Source organism: Lampetra planeri, chromosome 20, assembly GCF_965212315.1.
Source record: "Lampetra planeri chromosome 20, kcLamPlan1.2.h2, whole genome shotgun sequence".
In the NCBI taxonomy this organism is placed as follows: Eukaryota; Metazoa; Chordata; class Hyperoartia; order Petromyzontiformes; family Petromyzontidae; genus Lampetra; species Lampetra planeri.
This window is the reverse complement of record NC_136126.1, coordinates 8,661,955-8,683,756: the sequence shown is the minus strand read 5'-3', so window position 1 is coordinate 8,683,756 and position 21,802 is coordinate 8,661,955. Positions and strand designations below refer to the sequence as shown.

The following is a 21,802-nucleotide window of genomic DNA, read 5'->3' as shown; positions in this document are numbered from 1 at the left end:
CTATTACTGCTAACCCTACTCCCTCCCTTTGATGCTGCTAATCCTGCATACTGCATAATGCACGGGCATAATATGACTTTGAAACCCCCCCCCACCTCCTACGCATTCCACAAGTAGTGACTAATCCCATATCTGCATTTCCCATAAATATGCTAAATTCCTCTTGATATGCAAATTCCTTTGTCAAGGCGCCCTTCCCCCCTCCAACCCAGCTTAAATATACGCTGCCAAGCATGGTGGTGCCCATTCAGACGCCGTCTTTCCGACAGACCTGTTCTTCACCTGAGGACGGCTGCTTGCGTTGTGGCCGAAACGTCGTGAGAATGATCTTATTATGTTTTATTTTTATTATTTTATTATTTCCCTTCTACGTGACTTTACCGAAAGAACCAAGAAGAAAAAAACGTGAAAAGGCTGCGGAATGAAAGGACCGAGCACAAACGCACCGCGCCCAGCCTCCTCAGTCTCGGGGCTCGTCATCGAGTCTTTTCCCCCAAAGTCCGAGTCGCACTCCGAGCGCAGGTCCTCCGTCTTGTTGGGGTTGTCCTCCGAGGTGGCACTGATGCCTGAGACAGTCGACACGTTCGAACAAGCATTCAGCCCGTTTCGCTGGCTACTGAAGGGTTTGCGCTATAGCATCCAAAAACTGGTCACCACGATAAATTAACACCGGTGATGTTTTTTTTTCATTCGCCTGACCCTAGCTCTGAAATATTGTTTCTCGGGAAGACAATGTATACATATATCTACTAACTAGTCAAAGAGATCACATCAGCATTTTGGCAGACCGCATTCCAACTGCCAAAATCGCTGTCCGTGGTGCTAACGTTACGAAAAAAACGCCACTTTTTTCACATTTTCTTGCTGTGTTTTTCACACCAGATGATGATTGCTTGTGTTGCAGTCGAAACGTCGTGAGAATTTTATTGTTTTATATTTTTATTACTTTATTGTTTCCCTTCTACGCGACTTTACCGAAAGAACCAAGAATATGAATCCCTGCAGTCACGAAAGCTTTAAATAAAAATTTACACTGAAATTACTATTGAAATGTCGATTTCAGTTCCCAACTGGGAGTCAACTCATGCCATCATCCTTCCAAAGTGAAATAGGAATCTCTATATGGAATGTCAACAGAGTGGCTTTGCTCGTTCTGATGGTGATCCCATCTACTGCTCATGGATCCTGCCTACTCCTCTGCCAAAGCTGCCCACTCCGCCCTTTGCCTGAATCACAAGTAGAATTTGTATAACTGGGACCAAATCCCAATTTTCACCAGTGGTACAGGACACCGCGACAGCCTTTTCGACACTGAACTACTTCTGAAATGGAACCGATTTAAGTGCCAAATCAAACTCTATATGATGGTTTATATTAAACACCCAGCTAAAGCGGGGTATTTGTCAGCTCTACCATTCAGCCGCTTGTAGAATGTAATTTCAAATGACAAATCTTTGCATCTTCAATGGCCTTACCCGAGACGACGCTGAGGCCAGGAGTGCTGGGCCTGGAGCTGACCTCCCGCACATCCGTGTCATCTGACACCGAGCCCAGGCCAGAACAGCTCTCCAGCTCCTGCAGCCGTTCCTCCTGTTTCAGCTCTGTCACCTCTGTGAGGAATACACAGGACAACAATAAAAGTGCTGTATGCAATAACCTTTGAAGACTGGCATGGCACACAAGTAGTGTGATGTGGCCAGCACCACACCAGGCTACTATTTGTCTCGACTGCTTATTAAACTGCACCAGGTACTCTTTTTTAGACCGAGGCGACCTAAGGGAGAGGCCCAGGCCTGGTTCCGATGCCACTCGCTACCGACGTTAGTTGTGGCCACTCGCCACATATTCATACACACATGTGCACACACGCTCATCCATGCAAGCGCGCATGGAAACACAAAATCATAGGCACGCACGGTCAAGTGCTGTCACACTAAAACTAAGCTCCTTGCCCGCAGCTCACATGAACTCTGTGCCGCCGGGCACCAGAAGTCGAATTTACCGAGGGGCTTCCAGTGCAGAGATCACGTGACTGGTGACGGGGGACGCCCAAAAGTGCCTGCCCCTCCGCCCTCGCAATAGATTTTTGCATTTAAAAAATAAACTTCTGACCCTGGGCACGGGAGAGGAGTTCATCCATACGGAGAATGACAACAGCAGGCCGAAGGTAAAACACAACAACAGCCGCCATTCACCACTAAGTGGTGACTTCACCACAATGCTTGGACCACGCGAGGTGCACTTTGAGGCCACGTGAAGCATCCAAGGCTTGCTGCGGAGAGGAGGTCACGGGACAGAGCCAGGTGCCATGGGTTGACCGACTGAGATGACTGGCGGATGCGCCCTACCGCGCCAGGTAAGACACACGCGTGTGCACACGCTCACGTTCACGCGTGCACGCGCTCGCGTGCACGCTCACGCGTTCACGCTCGCGCTCGCGCGTTCGCGCTCGCGCGTTCACGCTCGCGCACGTGCACGCTCACGCGTTCACGTGTACGCGCGCACGTGCACGCTCACGCGTTCACGTGTACGCGTTCACGTGCACGCTCACGCGTTCACGTGTACGCGTTCACGTGCACGCTCACGCGTTCACGTGTACGCGTTCACGTGCACGCTCACGCGTTCACGTGTACGCGTTCACGTGCACGCTCACGCGTTCACGTGTACTCACCCGAGTCGCTGGCGAGCACCTCGACGCTCCACGCCTCGCTGGTCGTCTCCGACATGGCGGATCCCGTGCAGCGCTCCAGCAGCCCCGAGCCGGGCAGCCCCAGCAGGTTCCCGAGCATGCTGTCGGCTGCCGTGCCTGCACGCGCGCACCACCACCACCCCCCCCCCCATCGCACTACGAGTCACACCTCCACCCGCTGACGAGAAACTCGACACGAGCGCACAGCTACGCGCACGTGTGTCACCGAGGTGTGATGTTACTTTAGACGAGCTCGGTTGGAATGTTAGACCCCACCCTCACGGTTCCCCCCCTACCTCTCCTCCCCTTCTCCCTTTCTTTCCTCCCACTATGCTTGTTATCTGTCCCCTTGTCCTTTCCCCCTCCCTCTATAAACGCTCATGTCCCCGCTCCAAGTCCCCACCTGGGTGGGGCAGTGAGCCCAGTTCTCCCCCCGTCACTGGGCCCTGTCGAGCTCGGGGCTGCTGTTCACGGAATTTCTGTTGCCCCCCCCCCACCCAAGTGCATTTGGCGATCGGCGCTTAGTATCGGGCTCGCATTGAGTCAGTTCTGTAGGATAAGATCATATAGCGTAATATGGCGCAGTGCTCCGATATGTTAATTTCTGCTTTGCACAAAGCTTGAATGTGCCCAGTGACTTAATCTCAATCTGCTGAAACAATGACTATGTGATGTCAATAGCCTGCGTTGGTGAAACACAAAGATCCCCCTTATAGCGGTAACAGACTGTTGGAGCAAGTACTGTTAGTGAGCACCTATGGAGGTCGGTACGGTACACGAGGGGGGTGGGTGGCAAGCACCACGTCCGACTGCATTTGTTTCCCCAGTGGCAATCTTTTACACACAGCACCAGGTACTCATTGAGGCCGAGTCAACCTAGGTGAGGCGCAGGACAGGTTCAGATAATAGCCACTTGTGTTCGCCATGAGCGGGAATTGAACTCCCACCAGTGAAACGCACACACGCACACACACACTCGCTCGCTCACAACCAGAGTCACGCACTCACCGGCGATCTCCTGGAGCCGATCCTCGTCCGGGTTCGGGTCGAAGTCGCTGCCCACCACGTCGGTGCTCCACGTCTCGCTCACCGTCTCCGAGATGTCGCGGTCGTCTCCGAGCCCCATCATGTCGCGGATCTCAAACTTGCGCAACTTGTCGTCCAGGTTGTCCTGCGTCGTGGCTGCCGACAATGGGGAAGAGCAACGGAGAGGGGCGCGTCACCAATATCACCATCATCACGAAATTCACCAAAATTTGTCATCTCCCGAATTCCCTGCCATCTTCCGACCCATGCGGGTGGCACGTGAGTTGCTTGTTCATTCACTTGGTTATCCAGGAAATCCTCGACATCAGCTCCATTAGCCAGAATCGAAATATCAGAAACGGAATATTTATTTATACCGGAGAAATCTGATGAGCTATAAAGATATTTTTTCTTTACAGATGCCAGTAGCATCAGAGATCCACCACAACCACCAGGAAAAAATGACAGAGGTTGGAAACCACCACAAGCTCCACCATAGGATGAGATGCATTATGTGACATGCCCTTAATTTACCCAGGAAAGCCTGAAATAGACTTCTTCAGGAAGCTCTTGCTAGGGCAGGGGGTCGCCAAGCAACATAACAGGAGTCATTTTCTCTGTATTCGGTAAAAAAACTAAATATTTCGAGAGCCACATTGCATGTGAATACAAGAACCGCACGGGCACAACGATGTGCAAACGCTGCATTACAAATCATTGCTGGGGCTTTTAAACATTCACCATTTGTCAAACATAATTTGGAGGGCTTTTTTTGTTGTTGCAATTATAGTCTCGGGAGCTACGAACCAGCCCTCCAAAGAGCCGCATGCGGCTCCAGAGCGGCAGGTTTCGCCGACCCCTGCGCTCGGGAACGGGGGGGGGGGGGGGTAAGAGCGGCAGTGCTCACACCTTGCTCATGCTCCAGGAGATGCAGAGCAGCCGCGTCGCTGTTGGCCGAAGCGCCGGCTCCCAGCTCCGACACGGACTCGGCCTCCAGGTCGAGAGACGACACCGAGTTGGAGCGGTTCGACGGCCCTGAGGGGTCCGGGTATGCGCACGCGAACACGCCCGAGTTAAGGCCTGCTGCGGCGCTCCAACCGGCACACAACGCGGGGCAGGGAGACGGAGGGAAGGAGGGAAGGAGGGAAGGAGGGAGGGAGAAATAAACACGTGCGGTGCGTTAGGCTGTTGCAGCGATGGCAATGATGGGTGCGGTGCGGTACGGTCCGAATAAATAATTGTGCCCTAATAATCCGACGAACCAAAAATGTTGACAGAAACATGTGCACAAACGTAAATGATACATTCTAATGCGTGCAATTCGACAGCTGAAAATAAATGGCGTAAAACGAAATGAAATCGGACACCCCCACCAGCATTAGATACGATGTGTGTTGTCGGCTGCGGGAGTGAAATGCGTATCCGTCAGTGAACGTGAACGTCGGTGTGCGCATGTTAATACACGAGCAGACCTTCTTCCGTCAATCCCCCAACTGGATGACAGCCTCCCGACACCACATGGGGCTGCGAGGGTCATTTGACCGTATTTCATCGCGTGAGGCTAGCCGGGGCCGGTGAAGGCAGGGGGAGCAGATGTTGGGAGCTGTCTATAATACAACGGTGGATTTTCTCTGCGCTGCCTTCTGCTGACACTTTAGCCCTCGTAGCAGCCTACAACGCACGGCATTCAAACCCTTCAGACACCAACTAGGCTTAGGCCCGACCGAGTTTTCAAGATCCGAGGAGATTGCGGCGTGTTCCTAGCGACTTGGGTCGAATCTACAAAAACTATTTTTTAAAAATTACAAATATTGTCTCAAGAGGAAGGACAATAAAATGTTGTTGGCTGACCCCGGACACTCGAGAAAGATAACTTGCGTACATGAGAACGCATTAAGTTAGCAAACTTCAAAGTTTGAAGACCAAAGCAAAGACCTTGAGAGCATCACAGGGCATCAAAGTTGAAAGTTGTTTATGCGTTGCAGCGATGTGAAGATAAGCTGACGCACTGTGAGAAGAACTCGCAGCACCACGCTGTCTTCAAAACTGATGTTTCATGCTCTGACCCAGGCTCATTACTGCCCAAAGATTTGCCAGTAAAGGGCCAGACGCGGTCGCAGAGACGCGCTCCAGCATGCGAAATAAGGGGGGGGGGGGGGGTGGGTTGGGAACCTGTTCTTGACGGATATAAATCCATGGTTCCCCACCGTCAGCACAACCGTTATTATGTTGATATACTCCAGAGCACGGGGCATGCGGCAGAAACCAGAGCCGCAGAAAACGATCAGTCAGTCATCCCCTAATGGCTGCTCGCGTCCATATATCTGCCTCGCCCAATGCTGTTCGGGCTTGTATCCCAGTTCTGTCTGCTGGAGACCCACTTAGCACTCCCTTCACAAAGAGACAGCTTTTGCCTGCAGGTTGAAAAGTGAGAGCGCGGCTCCCCCGAAGGAAAAACCTTTGAGACTGTACAACGCTAAGTTCTCCGCTCCGATTGTCAACGCGGTGCGACGCGATTCCCTCATCCGCCTCCACCCCTTTTTAGAGAACAAGCATCTCGCGAGCCAATGCTTTTGCTTTCAATTTAGATTGTTCACTCCAACACGGCGAGGTTCCATTTCCGTGCGGGCAGCCGGAACTGCGGTGCAAGTCGTCCCGAGAGGTCGCCCCTACCTTCGGAGACGCCCTCCAGGTTGTCGGAGCACAGCGAGAAGCGCAGAGTCTTGTCGGGTTTGCCCTCGGCTTCCAGTTTACCCTCGTCCCCGCCGCCGTCCCCCTGGCTCCCGCCAACCACCTGCAGGGACAGCACCTGACAAGCACATACCGAGATGGAAGGTGACGTGCAGGCACAGACTGTTGTAGAGGCTTGGCTATATATTGCCTACGTATAATAATGCCTGTTAATTATAGATTTGAAGCTTTCGTGACTGCGAGGATTCATATTCTTAGGTTTTTTCGGTAAAGTCACGTAGGTAAAAAATGTAAATTAATAAAAAGTAAAATAAAAATTAAATAAAAATCACGACCTTTCGGAGGCAACACAAGCTTCCGTCTTCAGGTGGAACCGTCACAGCACGATTGCTGTATCAAGTATCTTACTTGATATAGCAATCGTGCTGTGATGGTTCCACTTACTTGAAACAGCAATCGTGCTGTGACGGAAACTTGTGTTGCCTCCGAAACGCCGTAATTTTTATTTTATTTTACTTTTTATTAATTTTAATTTATTTTTTTTTACCGTGGCTTTACCGAAAAAACCTAAGAATATAATAATGCCTGCACATATCACGGCTTCACTTGGTCCAATTTCGTTGCTCCAACTCTTCCTTAACTCCATTTTTAGTCTCTACCACTGGCCACCATCCCTTCGAGCAACGACTGGGGAGGCATTCATCTAGTAGTGGATCGATCGTGGCTGATGATATCATAAGGGGAGTGGTGGCGCCGTAGTTAGTGCACTGCATTAGAAACCTGGTGAGCTCGGTTCAATTAAATCAGTGGGGAGTGATATCCAAACCCTTTCTCCGGCCCATAATGTTCACCAAACCGTAATGACCAATGTGGTGAATTATGGCAAAAAAAAAAAAACCCTCCATGACCAAAACAGAATGGGGAGAACTTTATCTGGCAATCAGCTGCCAAAGGACCATGGCTAGTTTTAAATATATATTTATAATGCATTTCTATGACATCATAGCTGTCCAAGCCTCCATGCACTGGATTATTCTGCCGTCTCTCTCATCGTCTTATTCTAACAGAAACAAACACCTTCACAAGCTACCCAAATTTTCGACGATAATTTCTAGACAACCTCAGCCAGTTTATTTCGGTTAAGGCACATATTTTTCTAAGAGGAACCTAAACTTTCAGGCGAGCGTGGAAGGCTTGGTTTGAAATTGAGCAAATGAGCAGAGACTGCGCTTAGCTGGAATAAGGTCACATCGGCCACACACCAAATCCGCCACATTGTGAAAAACGAAAGATACATATTTAAACATCAGTGACTGGCCTAAGGTCACCAACTCACTATACTTGTGAAACCAATTTAATTGCATCTGCCCGAAACGAAAAACAGCATCCCAGCAATATTGGTGCAGTACTCTTACCTCCCGAACCACCCTTTCATCTCAGCCCAGTAGGTTTAGAAGTTTCACAAATCTACATGATCCACCAATTCAGTCCCCATTACTTTGCACCGACATGCGTGTGTAAAAACAAGCACACACAAAGACAAAGATCCCCTGTTTAACCTTAAAAGGCTGTTAGAAAAAGTGCTGTTAACGAGCACCTATGAAGGCCGGCGCGGCATATGAGGAGGTGGGTGGCCAACATCATTCCCGGCCGCCTTCGTCTCCCTAGTGGTGATGTTTAAACACCGCCACCAGGTAATAATTTGAGGCTGAGTCAACCTAATCGAGGCCCAGGACCGCTTCAGATAATCGTCACTCGTGTTGGCCGTGAGCGGGAATCGAACTCTGCTCGCCGTACTCGCAGCACCACCGTTCCCCACGATATCAGCGCGCACAAAGACACGCACACAACCATGCACACACAACCAACCATGCACACACAACCAACCATGCACACACAACCAACCATGCACACACAACCAACCATGCACACACAACCAACCATGCACACACAACCAACCATGCACCACACAACCATGCACACACAACCATGCACACACCTCATTTTCTGACATGAAGCCGGGCAGCACGTCCGAGCAACTGGCGCCCAGCGAGAGCACCAGCACCTCCTCCGGGACCTCCTCGGGGTAGCCGTCACCAGACGCCGCGTCGCCGTCGCAGTCCTGGGGCTGCTGGCCCCCCGCGACGGACAGCCGGCCAAGACTGCGGCCAGCGGCTGGAGGAAATCGCGTCGCCATACAGGCACACAAATGACACGGTGCAAGGGCAGAGACGCCCGCTCTGAGCCTTGCAGAGCGGATAGTACAGGGGGTCAGCAACGTGCACCTCTGGAACCGCATGCGGCTGCTTCGTGGCGTTATTTATCAAGGACCATCTCTCGTATTCACAAGCCCTGCACCTCTTGAAATACTGAACTGTTTACCGAATTCGAAAACAAATTCTCCTGTTGTTATTTTGGTTGCCGACCGCTGGGCTAGTACAAAGAAACTATTACCAGCAACTCTTATCAGTGGCCCCAACCGATCCATGAAAGCGTCTATTATCTGTGGATGGATGCGTCTCATCAAGTGTGTTCTTGTCAGATGAGAAGACAGCACCACCCTAATAGACACAGACACGAGTCGTTTTACTGTTTCAATGGCAAGCGCCTATTGAGGTATGCAGCCTGGAAACACAAGGTGGTGGTATTGCCAACAAGAGGCATGCTTGGTCACCTTTCTGTCATTATCACCTCCCCACACCTGGTACTCATTCTAGGCAAAGTCGACATGGGGGAAGGCATCGACAAGGTTCAGGTACAGACTGGGTGGAAATTATGGTAGGACAGTGCACATAACACCACACCATCCAGCCTTTTAGTTCACAGCCAACTCCACCCCAACTGTTTCTATGCCAGGAGAGAGATACAGAAAACACTCATCCCATATCAAAAGAGCTACACGCTCAATGAGCACTGGTCCTTTATTATTTATGACCTGGCAAGAGCACCGGTCGTTATACGAAACAATAAAAGATACGGGCCGTGTGAACGAGTGTCTAAAATTTACTTCGGTTCGGCTGTTGCATCTATTAGTCACCAAGGATGACGCATGTGATTCATGGAATTTAATACACGTTTGATAACGTACGAATGGTGAATACATTTCAGTGACATTGACCAATGCCCTATGAATCAAGAGACATTTTATTGAGACAACAAATCTATATTAGATAAGGCGAGGGCCTTTGGGTGGGAAGCATCAAGGGTTCTGCATTCTGCAGGTCAACAGATCTTAATCAAACCGAGGTGGCCCAATTTGACCCAATGGCCTTTTCACTGTAAACTTATTTCTCTGCGATAGAAATCCAAGTTGATGCATTTTCATCACTTTATGGGTCAATGCTTCTGCTCTTACAACAAAGTTATATTCTGTTAAAATTACCACGGGGAGACGCTCATCTTTTCACAGCATTAAGCCGGTGGCGTCAATTTCGCATTCCTATGACGATGGCCAATCAATCCACTGGACACCCACTGTTGACTCGCAACAATGTGGTTCACCAATTGCAATGTTTGGGTACTCTCTCTGGCTTCTTGATTTTCCTCTCACTGCTAAACATAAATAAATAAAAACATACCATGTTATTGGTATTGACCAACATATCCCAATTCTGAACAAAGACCTGCTAACTACTAAAGTTGGGATTACAGCTAGCTACATCACTCTACTCGCACTGCGAAAACCTGGCGTGATCTTCCTGAAAAAAAGTTTCTTGGGTAAACATGCCGAATTATGAAACGAATTAAAACTAACAACCTTCCAATTGAAAACCATGTGCTCTCAGTATTGCGGGAATATTCTTGGTGACTGGTCACCAACAGCCCTGTAGTAATACAAAACAGAACAAATAAAACAAAGCTTGCGCATACTCCAGGATCTAACATTTAATTTGTTTTTAGAAGTGTTTAATTGCCATTGTGGAAGGCAATAGGTTGCTGTGAGGTCCAAGTACATTTGCATATTCGCAAAGTGATTTGAGCTCTGTCTTTCATGTCTTCACGTTTTGAGCAACCAATTGATCAATTTGGCTGGTTTTCACACAGGCAAAGTCTGCAACAGCAACAAAACATTACGCTGTGTGTAAGTGGAACTTCTTTCGCACCGTACATAGCCAACCGTGCTAATCGGAGGTACGTTGAAGTTTCAGTCAAACCGAATCTCCTTTACAAGAGTTACAGTGCCTCTTCCCCATTGCTGGCTGACGGACGCACGGACGGACAGACGGACAGAGACAACCCACAAACGCTTTCCAACCTCGGTTGGAAAGCGCGAGCAGCAGAGATCCCTCACCGATCTGCAGCAGGTTCTTCTTGCTGGAGGGCGTGGTGGCGGGCGAGACGTGCGGCGTGGCAGACGGTGTGCACCCCTGGCTGCACAGGGCATGGCTGCTGCCTCCGCTGCTGGTGCCTCCGCCGGCGCCAAGTGGCGGCTGGGAAGGGAGGCGCGCGAGCAGGCTCTCCAGCCACGCGCGGTCGTCGTCCGCCAGCGAGTTCGCGGCCAGCACGGCGTGCAGGAAGCCGATCTAGGCCACCGCACCACCACCACCACCATCATCATCATGTGTAGCCACATACCGTAGATTATTCTATTCCTGCATGTATCACAGCCGGGTACTGAGAATAGTCGTGAATCGAGAGTGCTCCCAATGTCACCACCCGATGCACAAATGGCGCATCAAAGATTCGGCGGCTACGAATCCCAAACCATGGACCACATCGTAAACACTCCGCTGCTGTCTTCACTGCTTTAAAGGAGGAATGGAAGAGATTCACTCTGCTTGTGGACAGACAATTGAGTGGATAACAAAACGAAAATTACATCTTTAATCTGCTATCAACCCATATGAAAGAAGAAGTGCTCCCAAAAGGCCAGTTATCATCATCATCAACCTTGATCTTATCCACTGCTGTCACCTTCTCCTGCACCTCCGATTAGCACGGATGGCAACATACGGCGCAAAAAAAGTTCAACATAGACAGATACACCAACAGCAGCATCAGAGGTGGGTAATGATGCGGTGATTCAGCAATTGCAATACACTCTTGTCCTCGTAGTAAAGAATAACATGTGCATACGAATAGATTTTTTTTTATTCGTGAAAATTGTCTATCATGTGTATGAGGCCTCCCCTCCCCCTCTCTACCCAATGTGTTGGCGTGTGCAGCAGCAACCGCGTCCAAGCCGTCGTACTTTTTTTTTGGCCCCGCTCCCCCCCCTCCCCCTCCCGATGCGTTGTACTTAGCACTCCGTGCTGTCTTTGAGCCCCGCCCCCCTCCCTCCCGATACGTTCCATTCATTGGCTACCACATTCTGATGAGCTCCCCCACCCCCTCTCCTCCCCCCTTCAACTTGCTTATAAGGGATTACATCTTGAATCATTGCCTCACTTGATGCAGCTAATTCGGCTGTGACGGTCCCACCTGATGACGGAGACTTGTGTTGCCTCCGAAACGTCGTGATTTTTGTTTTATTTTATTTTCATTAATTTTGATGTTTTACCTACGTGACTTTACCGAAAAAAACCTAAGAATATGAATCCTTGCAGTCACGAAAGCTTCAAATCTAGAATTAATTGTAAGCGAGTTTCATTTATGCTCACATGCTAAATGAACGACACAGAACACGCCAGTCTCAACAAGACAGAAAAAACTCCACCTTAAAAGGCTGGAACGTTAAGAATGAGAGGGTCACCATCAGCCATAAATCCATCCACTGCTCGACGAAGGCCTTCAAGTCATTGCCATCTCTCATGATCATGCGATAAAACCATCCACACAGTTTTCTTGCACACAAGCCAATTTCATCGCTCCTCCGCAGTCAACATCCCCTGGGGTTCATTCCCTCCCTGGGCTGCCACTCTGCTATGAATCTCGACCAACAGCCATCATATCCCTTCTAGCGACATGTCCTGCCCAAGCCCACTTATTTTTATTAACACCATTGATAGGATGCCGCGAACTTGCATATGTTCTCAAATCCACGCGTTCCTCTTGCCGTCTCTCGATACAGTACAACGGTGAAAAAAAGTCGACGATTGAATAGAGTTGTGACAACTGCAGGGATGGGTCGGTGGGTGGGTGGGTGCGTGCATGCAAATCATTGCCGTGGCTAATCCCCATTACCACCAACATCATTCTCGGCACAGACACGTGCCATAGTGCTCCAGCTAATGAGCGATGTTGACAAAGAACGGCAGATGGCAGTCACTGCCATGCAAACCTCCACCAATGCCAAATGAAAAAAATCACGAGATGGCTTTGAGCGAGGCCGGGTCCCCTTTATTTAATCTGTCACACCCTATGAGTTGGCAAGACCGCAAAAACCTGACCACGCCGGTTTTGCCACAGCCGCCAATTGAACAGATTCAACAAACTGCGCATCCATTCAAACCATTGAATTTGACGTTTTTTCAACGACCCTCTTCAACTCCGGACGTACCATGCCCTGCAGCTGCCCCGCCGTGATGAACACTGTGGTCCTGCTCAGACCCTCCATGAGGTTGTAGCTGGACAGCGGAGGAGATTCCAGCACCCGCGCTCCAATGATCACGTCCACGAAGGACGACACACAACTCTGCACGCGCACAAGCAAACACAAAGATAACCCGATGTAGATTGGCAGACTGAGGAGACGAGGGTTGCTCTCGTGTGCACCTACTTCGGATACCACAGCACGCAATGGGGATGGTGTAGTTGGCACCGAATAAGGCCGTCTTTGCCTTTCCAGTTCTGATGTTGAACACATCTCACCAAGTTCAAGTTCATTTATTAGGTATAGCCCTGTGAGCCATTCGTCTCTTGAATCGGGTGCAACCGCAACAAAAACATGAACAAGAAAACATCTTCAAGTAACTATGTGACTAAGTGCAAACAGAAAATCCAGGAAAGAAAAGAAAAAATTCCAGAAAAAAGCACCATAGACCAACGCTGTGTGCAAAAATCCCAGTGGGATGCAAGGTACTCACTTTAAGCTGAATCGACCTAGGGGAGGCTCAGCTCAGATGCACATACCCACACCTGTCAACCCATACGGTGTACCCGTATTCTTGCGCAGAGAAATTTAGTTTTAAGGTCCATATAGCGCAAAGCCATTTCAATACAGCCAAAAAAATGTTTTGCCTATTTGTGTTTCTCCTGTGATAGGCCTTTGTAGTATGAACGTTGAGATGTATAAGGGCACGGGGTGACGAATCAGGTCTGAATTGGTCTGTAATAAGGTAGGCACTGATAAGGGGTTGACAGGTATGCATAACACTTGTTATTGGTTTTATAAGTGGCTGTCATTTATTTCCGGGTCCTCCGATTTTGCCCTCCACATTTAGAAAGATGCATTTACATTATTTGGCTGCTACTAAATTCCAATGCATGGTGATGATATGAGCCACTATAGGGGCTATCATGTGTGGCCAGATCACCTCTGAAAAATAGCTCGTCGCTCAGCGAGCTTTACCTGGTTAAAATAAAAACATCGTTTAGTTCCGAATATAACTCAAGATGACGGGTTCATAATACCAAGTGTCACGGCTCCTCGTACATAAACTCGCACGCAAAAGAAATATCGCACGCACCAAGGCCGTGACTGACAAAGACTGGCAAGGCAAATAAAGGTGGGCTCTCAAACCAGCACCACGCATACCCGGCTGCCCATCTCCCGAGTGCTGATGGTGACACCACCATCTTACTTGATACTTGTCTTGGGCCGAGCCAACCTTAGAGGTGCAGCAGGCTAGGTTCAGATTTCAATTTCCACCGATGTGCATTTCTGGAATTTTGAAAGGAAGCCAATGGGATCATTGCAAAGTGTGCCAACCGCTAAACCACACGAACATGCATGAACATAAATGCCACCCCCCCAAAAAAAGGGTAACCAGCTACTCGCTGTGTTAGCTGTCTACGAGGATCGGAAACCGGCTGGGTCTGCCACACGTCACGATGGTCGAAATTACTCTGCTGGATGCTCATTGGTCCAGTCACTGGCAGGAATTGCCACTCGGCGAGACAGGCAAAGGACTGCGTACCCGGTCAAACCTGCTGACGATGTTCTTCATGCGCGAGTCACTATCCTCACAGCCCAGCATGGCCAGCTGCTGCAAAACCTGCCCCACCTGAATCCAAAGATATGGCAAGACACAAGAGTGTGAAGTCACATCCCATCACGTCACAATATAAATTAAAGAGCATGCCCACCGCATGCGATCTTTGAATGTTACCCACTTGTATGTGTGGGTTTTCTCCAGGTAATCCAGTTTATTTTCACATGCATAACATTTATTCGAGAACCCGGCTACGCATCCAAATGCATCTTCCTGAGAATGAGTCTTGAGACCGACAGTGTTTTTTTTTTCCAGGCATTATTATTTCATATTACCGATTCATTAATCAACCGACTTAAAGAAAAATGCAACCCAAATAAACAAATAGCTCATTAACTTACAAGCACATACTTTCTAACAGGTCACTGTAATAAAATCAACACAAAACATCCTAATGTGACTTGAACATATTTTTCTCAATAACGAATCTTGAAACTTGTGTCAGTCAGCCTTATCTAAAATATAAGAGCCTGTTAATGTTTTGTTGTGTGTATTCTTTCAAAAAGAAATGTCTGAATCGTAATCATCATCATCGTCTTTGTCAATCATGAATCACATCAACGTGTTATTGTTAATGAAAAAAAATAAATCTTGACGTTTTGGCCAACTGGCATTAACTGAAAGCGGAGAGTAATTTACACATCAAATACTGCCCTGCAACAGTTTTGCCCCAGCGAAATCCTTTCGAGATGGGTACACCAGTATTCAGTGCTGCGGAGCGGTTCATGATGGCAATCGTGAGTAATGTTGCGACTGTAGCGAGCTAACCAGATTCATTATCAGCTGTGGCTTGGATACTAATGGAAGGTATCGATTGGTTCGTGCGATGTCATCTCCCCTCCCTTGATCAGTGGTTTTTTCTCAGAAGAGCACACGCGCCGCATCTGAATTCGGTGGCGTCTAAGCCGAACTTCAATTCGTAGAGGCACGTTTGGTGACCTTTCCAAAGGCACAGACGCATATGGAACCAGACACCCGCCTACTGCTGCCCGTGTTTATTTTTGGGAAGTGCGCTACACGAGCCGTACCAAATATTTATTAGTGTTGGGGGAAAAACAATAAAATACCATTGCGAGCGGACTGTACATTAACTACGAGGCTTCCTGCAAACAGCACGGGAAGGTATCAGTCTCGGGACAGAATTTAGACGTACTCCGAGCCACAGCCAGCGAGGAAACGTGCCAAGACATCAGCAGTACAAAAAGTTTTTTTTTAAAGACAATTTTTCGCGTGGAAGTCACACCATAAAAGCAACCTCTTGGCACACCCCTTAAAAACAAAAATCAATGCTTTCGGAGTTAATGGAGCATCCTTCGACTGTCTGCCGACACGTCGGTGAGCTCTACCCAGTCGGGGGTCCGTGTTGGGCATACAAATAACCGTCGTCGGCCCGGGCAGGATGCGTTTAAGTTCGCAGACAGCCGTGTCAGCACAGCCGCGATGATGCAGCCGCGGATTGTGTGTGACGCTGCCCCGTAACACTTAACCAGTAATACGAGCCAGCATTGCATCATCAACTTGGCGCCGCGGTGGCGAGATGTTAATCCCTCGCCTGGTATGGAGGAGTCCGTGGGTTCGATCCAGGCCCTGTATATATTTGGAGTTTTGCATGTTCTCCCCGTGGTCGTGTGGATTTTTCTACAGTTTTTCCCTCCACATTTAGAAACGTGTTTTAGAGCATTTGGCTTCTATGATTTTTCACGTGATACGCCATGTCATTGAGCTATCATTTGTGGTCAGGTCGATACTGTAAAAGAGCTTTATTTCTCAGTAATGTAAAAAAAATATCTGAGCGACCAACTCTTACGAATAAGACGTTTAAAGAAGGTGTAAGAGTTCACCGAAACCATCACCACATTTGACTGTAAAATATAGTTTCTTTAATGTGAATTTAACAAACATCCAGGCAAGCCCGATAGCCAGAGCAAATAAACTCTGAATCTGAAGGCCTCAAGTCACTTGTTAACATTACTTAATTTGAATTTATCACCTCTGCAATGAGTGCCAATTTGTGGGAAGTCAACGCCTTTTGGTACATGTGTAGGGGTTATTACGGGAGAAACGGCGGACGAGAAACACAGGGGTGTCTGCACTCACACACACACGGGTGGTCACACCGACGTCCGCATCCGTGATCCCCCACGCCCCCGCCCCTCTGAGGGGATCCCTATAAAAGGCGGGGAGCCAGAGAGCTCGAGGCCAGTTCGACACGAAGCTGACCAGTGAAGATCGAAGACTCGGAGATTAGGCCCTGGGACTCCCCTGTCTCGCTGCCCTTGTCAGGGCCGAGCTGGGTAAGCCAGCGGCGCGGACCAAGAGCTCCCGGACCTCTGCCCTTGTCAGGGCAAGGCCGGCTTAGCTGGTGCCGAGATCTGTGCTTGCCAGGGCCAGATCAGTCAGCCTCCCGTAGCCCACTAGAGGAGGACTGGGGAACAGGACAGAGGGCTTAGTACTAGGGTGGGTTTCCCATAGTACGGGTGAAGGGGCCGTTACCCCTTCAACTATTGTGCCTGTCACTGAGTTAATAAACAGAGTGTGCCTCAACTCCGACCTCGTCTCCTCGAACTTACTACACTTGGAGAGACTGCCCCCGACTAAGTATGTATGTATGTAGAACTTGTTCTTTGGGTCTTTCGGTAAAGTCACGTAGATAGGTTCAAAGAAAATAACAAAATAAACAAAAACTATGACGTTTCGATCGCAACACAAGCGGTCGTTTTCCTGATGACGACCGCTTGTGTTGCGCGATCGAATCGTCGTAGTTTTTTTGTTATTTTCTTTGAACCTATCTACGTGATTCTAGATTTGAAGCTTTTGTGACTGCAAGGATTCATATTCTTAGGTTTTTTCGGTAAAGTCACGTAGGTAAAAAATTAAAATTCATTAAAGTAAAATAAAAAATAAAACAAAAATCACGACGTTTCGGAGGCAACACAAGCTTCCGTCTTCAGGTGGAACCGTCACAGCACGATTGCTCCTAAACGTCGTGATTTATTTTACTTTTATTAATTTTAATTTTTTACCTACGTGACTTTACCGAAAGACCCAAAGAATATGAATTCCTGCAGTCACGAAAGCTTTAAGTCAAGATTTATGTTGAACTTTTCGCAAGGGTACGTAGAGCCAACCTTGGTAATCTAAGAGTTCCTTTGTTACTCTAAAGCATTTTCAAGTAGGATTGTGTTTGGTTTATATTAACATTCAAGCGGCATGGGGCATTACTCTTCTCCTGTTTGCAGCCCTGAGTCAGAAGCATAAATTACAAATTCTTATGCCGGGGTAACCACTGCTGGCATCATAATAGGCACGTAACCATTCACCACGTAACAAAACTGTTAAAATTATAATTATATATCAATCGTAGATTAAGAGAACAAGCCAGAATAAATGACACAATGCAAATGATGGTACCAAAAAAATATATTCTGCAATAAAAATGTGCACCATGATGATAATAATTCATCAAATTGGCAAGAGGGGTGAACTTGACACATGCATACTTCCTCCCACAAAGCAGAACTCAATAGATTTATCAAAATAAAACTCAATAATTTACATTCCTGAGTCAATCCACTACCGGATGAAGGCATTATACCAAGCCGTGTCAGTCAAGGCTGTTGTGCAGCTTGGTGAATGAAGGGGGGGGGGGGGGTACCAGGACTAGTGGCCGCCACAGTGGAGAGATGTTAACTACCTCGGCTGCCATACAGGTTTGATCCCTACCTGGACTCTTCCTGTAAATTTGGAGTTTGCGTGTTCTCTCCGTGGTCACGTGGATTTTTCTCCGGGTTCCCCCGGTTTTTCCCTCCATATTTAGAAACGTGCGTTTAGAGAACTTGGCTCCACTAAATTTCCAGGTGAGAAGCCACTTCTCGTTGGGCTATCATTAGTGATAACGAGGTCGCTTCTGAACAAGAGCTAAAAAGCTCAGTGGGCCCAACCTTGTAAAATAAAAATCTTTTTAGCATTTCGATTTAAAGCTTTCGTGACTGCAGGGATTCATCTTCTTGGTTCTTTCGGTAAAGTCACGTAGAAGGGAAATAAAACAATTTTTAAAAAAAATGTATAATAAAAATTAAACATAATAAATTACTTTATTATATACATATATATATATTTACAGAGTATTGTTCAATTTTTATTTAAAGCTTTCGTGACTGCAGGGATTCATATTCTTGGTTCTTTCGGTAAAGTCACGTAGAAGAGAAATAATAAAATATTTATATTACTATATATAATAAAGTCACGTAGAAGGGAAATAATAAAATATTTATCTTATTTTATTATTTCCCTTCTACGTGACTTTACCGAAAGAACCAAGAAGATCGTTTTTAGTAGTCTTAAATAGGTCAGCACGTGAACCACATCAATCAATCGGAGGCACTCTCCGCTTACCTGCATAAGGTTGAATCTGGCCACCTCGTTGATGGGGGCATCGGTGATGACGCCGTACTGCTCGGGGTTCACCAGCGCCGGACAGATGAAGCAGGCGAGCAGCAGGTCCGTGCACACAGCCCGAGCCTCGCCGGGGCTCAGGCCTTCCGCGCGTGCCAGCGTCACGTACGCCTGGACGAGGCGAATTCATGACCATCATTGCCTATCGCCATGATCGTTAAGCACCACTGTCATCGTTGTATAGATTCACATTCTCACTAAAGGATGACGCAACCCAAAAAAAACAACAGTTCTTATCTGCAGTGGATGCAATTTCAGGTCACCCAAAAGAAGCTTGTGGCTTCAATCATAAGAAACAATAACTGCAAGTTCAGCAGACACAAAGGCAGACGAGTTGACATGGACAAAACAAGCAGAGACATGCATACATGCAGAAAAACAAATAAAAAATACATCCTCTCTCTCTGCTGCTGCTGCTGGATGGCGTGCAGTACCTGCGAGGCGACCCAGCGCAGCACGGTGGGGAAGCAGTGCGTGCTGCGGCGCAGGCTGGACGCAAAGCGGTTCACCAGCGCTACCAGCCGCGTCACGTTCACCTCCACGGCCTCCAGCACGCGCGCCCGGAACTCGTCAGTGCCGCGCGGACCAAACAGGCGCTCCTGTCGCCGCGCGCGGGAGACGGGGGGGGAGAGGGCAGCAGTGGTGGTGAGGGGACGTGAGTCCACCTGTGTAGGCCTTTGAGTGTTATCCCTGTGTGCATCGCCTGTGCATGAATGGGTGACCGCCATGTATAAAAAAAAATAACCAGGCTATAGGCTGTTGGGATACGTGGTGGGTAGCATAGGGAAATGTAGCAATATCCATTATTGTACTGGATTTGCTATACTCCCGGATCGATGATAACCACAATCACCAACCCACATTGAGCAGTGTGGTTAAGTAAGGTCAAATAACCCCCACAAAACCTGCAAGGCTTGGTAAGGCTCTCATCTTGCAGTGGTTTGATAAGAGGGCTGTGCAAGTACAAACAGGTAATAAATTGAGCTCCGAAGTGCATTTACTCTAAAGGGTATTCTCTAGACTTCAAGAAACTCAAACATTCCAAGCACCCCACATAGACCAGTCACCAGAGGTTGAAGCTACAGTCGGTTTCAGCCTCACACACACTTTAAACGTCATATACCAAAGGGCCAAGCACCGTTACAAAGTGTATCTAAATGGACATGGCACAGAATCCGATTGCTGGAACAAGCTTTAACATTTTATAGTGAGGATATGGGGATCTTACAGAGCTCAACGAAGTGAATGCGCGGAATGCAGTCGCGCCACCAACAGAATTTATACGTGGAACAAAAGCCGCTGTAATCCGTCAACAACAAAGATAAAATTAAATAAATACGAATTACCGCTGCTTATCATTGCACTGGTAGCACGCATGTAATTAAAGTTGGAGGGTTGTTTTTTTCCTGAACTCACAATTACATTTGTAATAAAATCTTTCACCAACCTCAAAATACACTGCCACTAAAATCATGCTCAATGGCCAATTTGTGCAAATGTCAAACACACAATTTAGGTTTCCCGCTGATACATCACCAAGATGTTTTATCATGATCAACAACTCATTAAGGCCTGGAGTGTGTGTGTATAGGTGGAGTGTTCCAGATCTGATTGCCATCTCCTCCAAGTGCACCTCATTAGATGAACACTGCAGCTGATGAATCCTTTAAAAGTCCATTAATTTCGCTGGAATGGTTTCACCGAGTCTCAAGGTCTGTTTTCAGCAGACTGCCACGGTGGATGCTTATCCAATGAGCTACTTACTTTGCTGCCTTCTGCAGGCTACCTTGCAGCACCTGCCCATGAAGCATTCTGCATGATCCACTAATTCTCTCTTGAGGCCGTGAGCCAATCACAGATGACATCCTGGGCGTAAATCCGCGTAGCAACCCTTGGTGGAAATTTTTACCTCATTTGCAAACGAGACAACGGTATCAGCCCTGTTACCGATGACAAAAATACCACCACATTCTATTTGGGATGCAGGAATGTGCAAGAACCCTCATGTGGGCAAGTGACGTGTCTCGAAAGAATCTCAGATCTAGTTCTACAATATCACCTGCCACGAGCCGTTCTCTTAACACGGCGAGTTACACTGCCCTGCCAGAATTCAAATGGAACACTTGGTCTCACAACGTGACATCGATCGAACAAACTGGGAGTTAAATTGGTAAAATACACTTTTACCTTATAAATATTTATAAAGCGCATTATTCCAAGACAATTTGCAGAAGTTATAATATTGTACGTAACATGATAGTGGTGGAGATAAAGAGTGGGGTTATTAAGAGTGGTGGTGCAGTTATGGTGACAGACTAGTATAACAGGTGGGCGTGGTTAAGGAGAGGTTGGGGTAGGCCTGGTTTTATCTGGGGGGAAGAGGCAGGGAGCATGATGGGCTAGGGCATGTGTTGGCAACCTGAGGCTCTTTAAGGATCGCTTCGCAGAGGTCGCAACCGGGTACCCGATACCCGTACCCTACCCGATTCCTGGGTAGCCGTTTGCAACCCTGGTGTGGCCAGGTACGGGTAGGCCGTGAGTCACTGGTGAGTAACCGTTTGTCACTCATTTCGGGTAGGGTACGGGTACGGGTAGGGAATGGGTACCTGTACCCGGCCGGGTACGGGTACCCATTTGCGACCCTGGTGCGGCCGGGTACGGGTACGGGTAAGAAATCAAAACCCGTTTGCGACCTCTGCCGCTTTGTGACGTTATTCACATGCATTTGAGCTCTTTAAAAAAATGTTTTACCGAATTCGAACAAAAATGAATCCCCTTGTGATTTTGTTTGCCAACCCCTGGGTTAGGGAGAAGAGGTGGGGTTGTAAAACGAAACAAACATAAAAAC

The 21,802-nt window shown here is 48.1% G+C and overlaps 1 protein-coding gene across 6 annotated transcripts in view; it reads right to left on the bottom strand.

Annotated features, from left to right (window-relative positions):
* Window positions 1–21,802, bottom strand: part of GAPVD1 (GTPase activating protein and VPS9 domains 1) — a 65,842-nt gene that overhangs the window by 28,970 nt on the left and 15,070 nt on the right. For 4 of the 6 annotated variants that reach the window (XM_078603505.1, XM_078603501.1, XM_078603502.1 and 1 more), the window contains exons 5-16: window positions 19,389–19,553; window positions 18,895–19,065; window positions 14,425–14,511; window positions 12,846–12,980; window positions 10,698–10,929; window positions 8,406–8,581; window positions 6,389–6,524; window positions 4,625–4,798; window positions 3,698–3,871; window positions 2,672–2,806; window positions 1,476–1,610; window positions 447–566 (exon numbers count right to left, since the gene is read on the bottom strand). In XM_078603505.1, coding sequence (XP_078459631.1) covers window positions 447–566; window positions 1,476–1,610; window positions 2,672–2,806; window positions 3,698–3,871; window positions 4,625–4,798; window positions 6,389–6,524; window positions 8,406–8,581; window positions 10,698–10,929; window positions 12,846–12,980; window positions 14,425–14,511; window positions 18,895–19,065; window positions 19,389–19,553 — 1,840 coding nt within the window. The remainder of the gene's footprint in view (window positions 1–446; window positions 567–1,475; window positions 1,611–2,671; window positions 2,807–3,697; window positions 3,872–4,624; window positions 4,799–6,388; window positions 6,525–8,405; window positions 8,582–10,697; window positions 10,930–12,845; window positions 12,981–14,424; window positions 14,512–18,894; window positions 19,066–19,388; window positions 19,554–21,802) is intronic. The other 2 variants (XM_078603503.1, XM_078603504.1) reach the window with 2 other exon arrangements.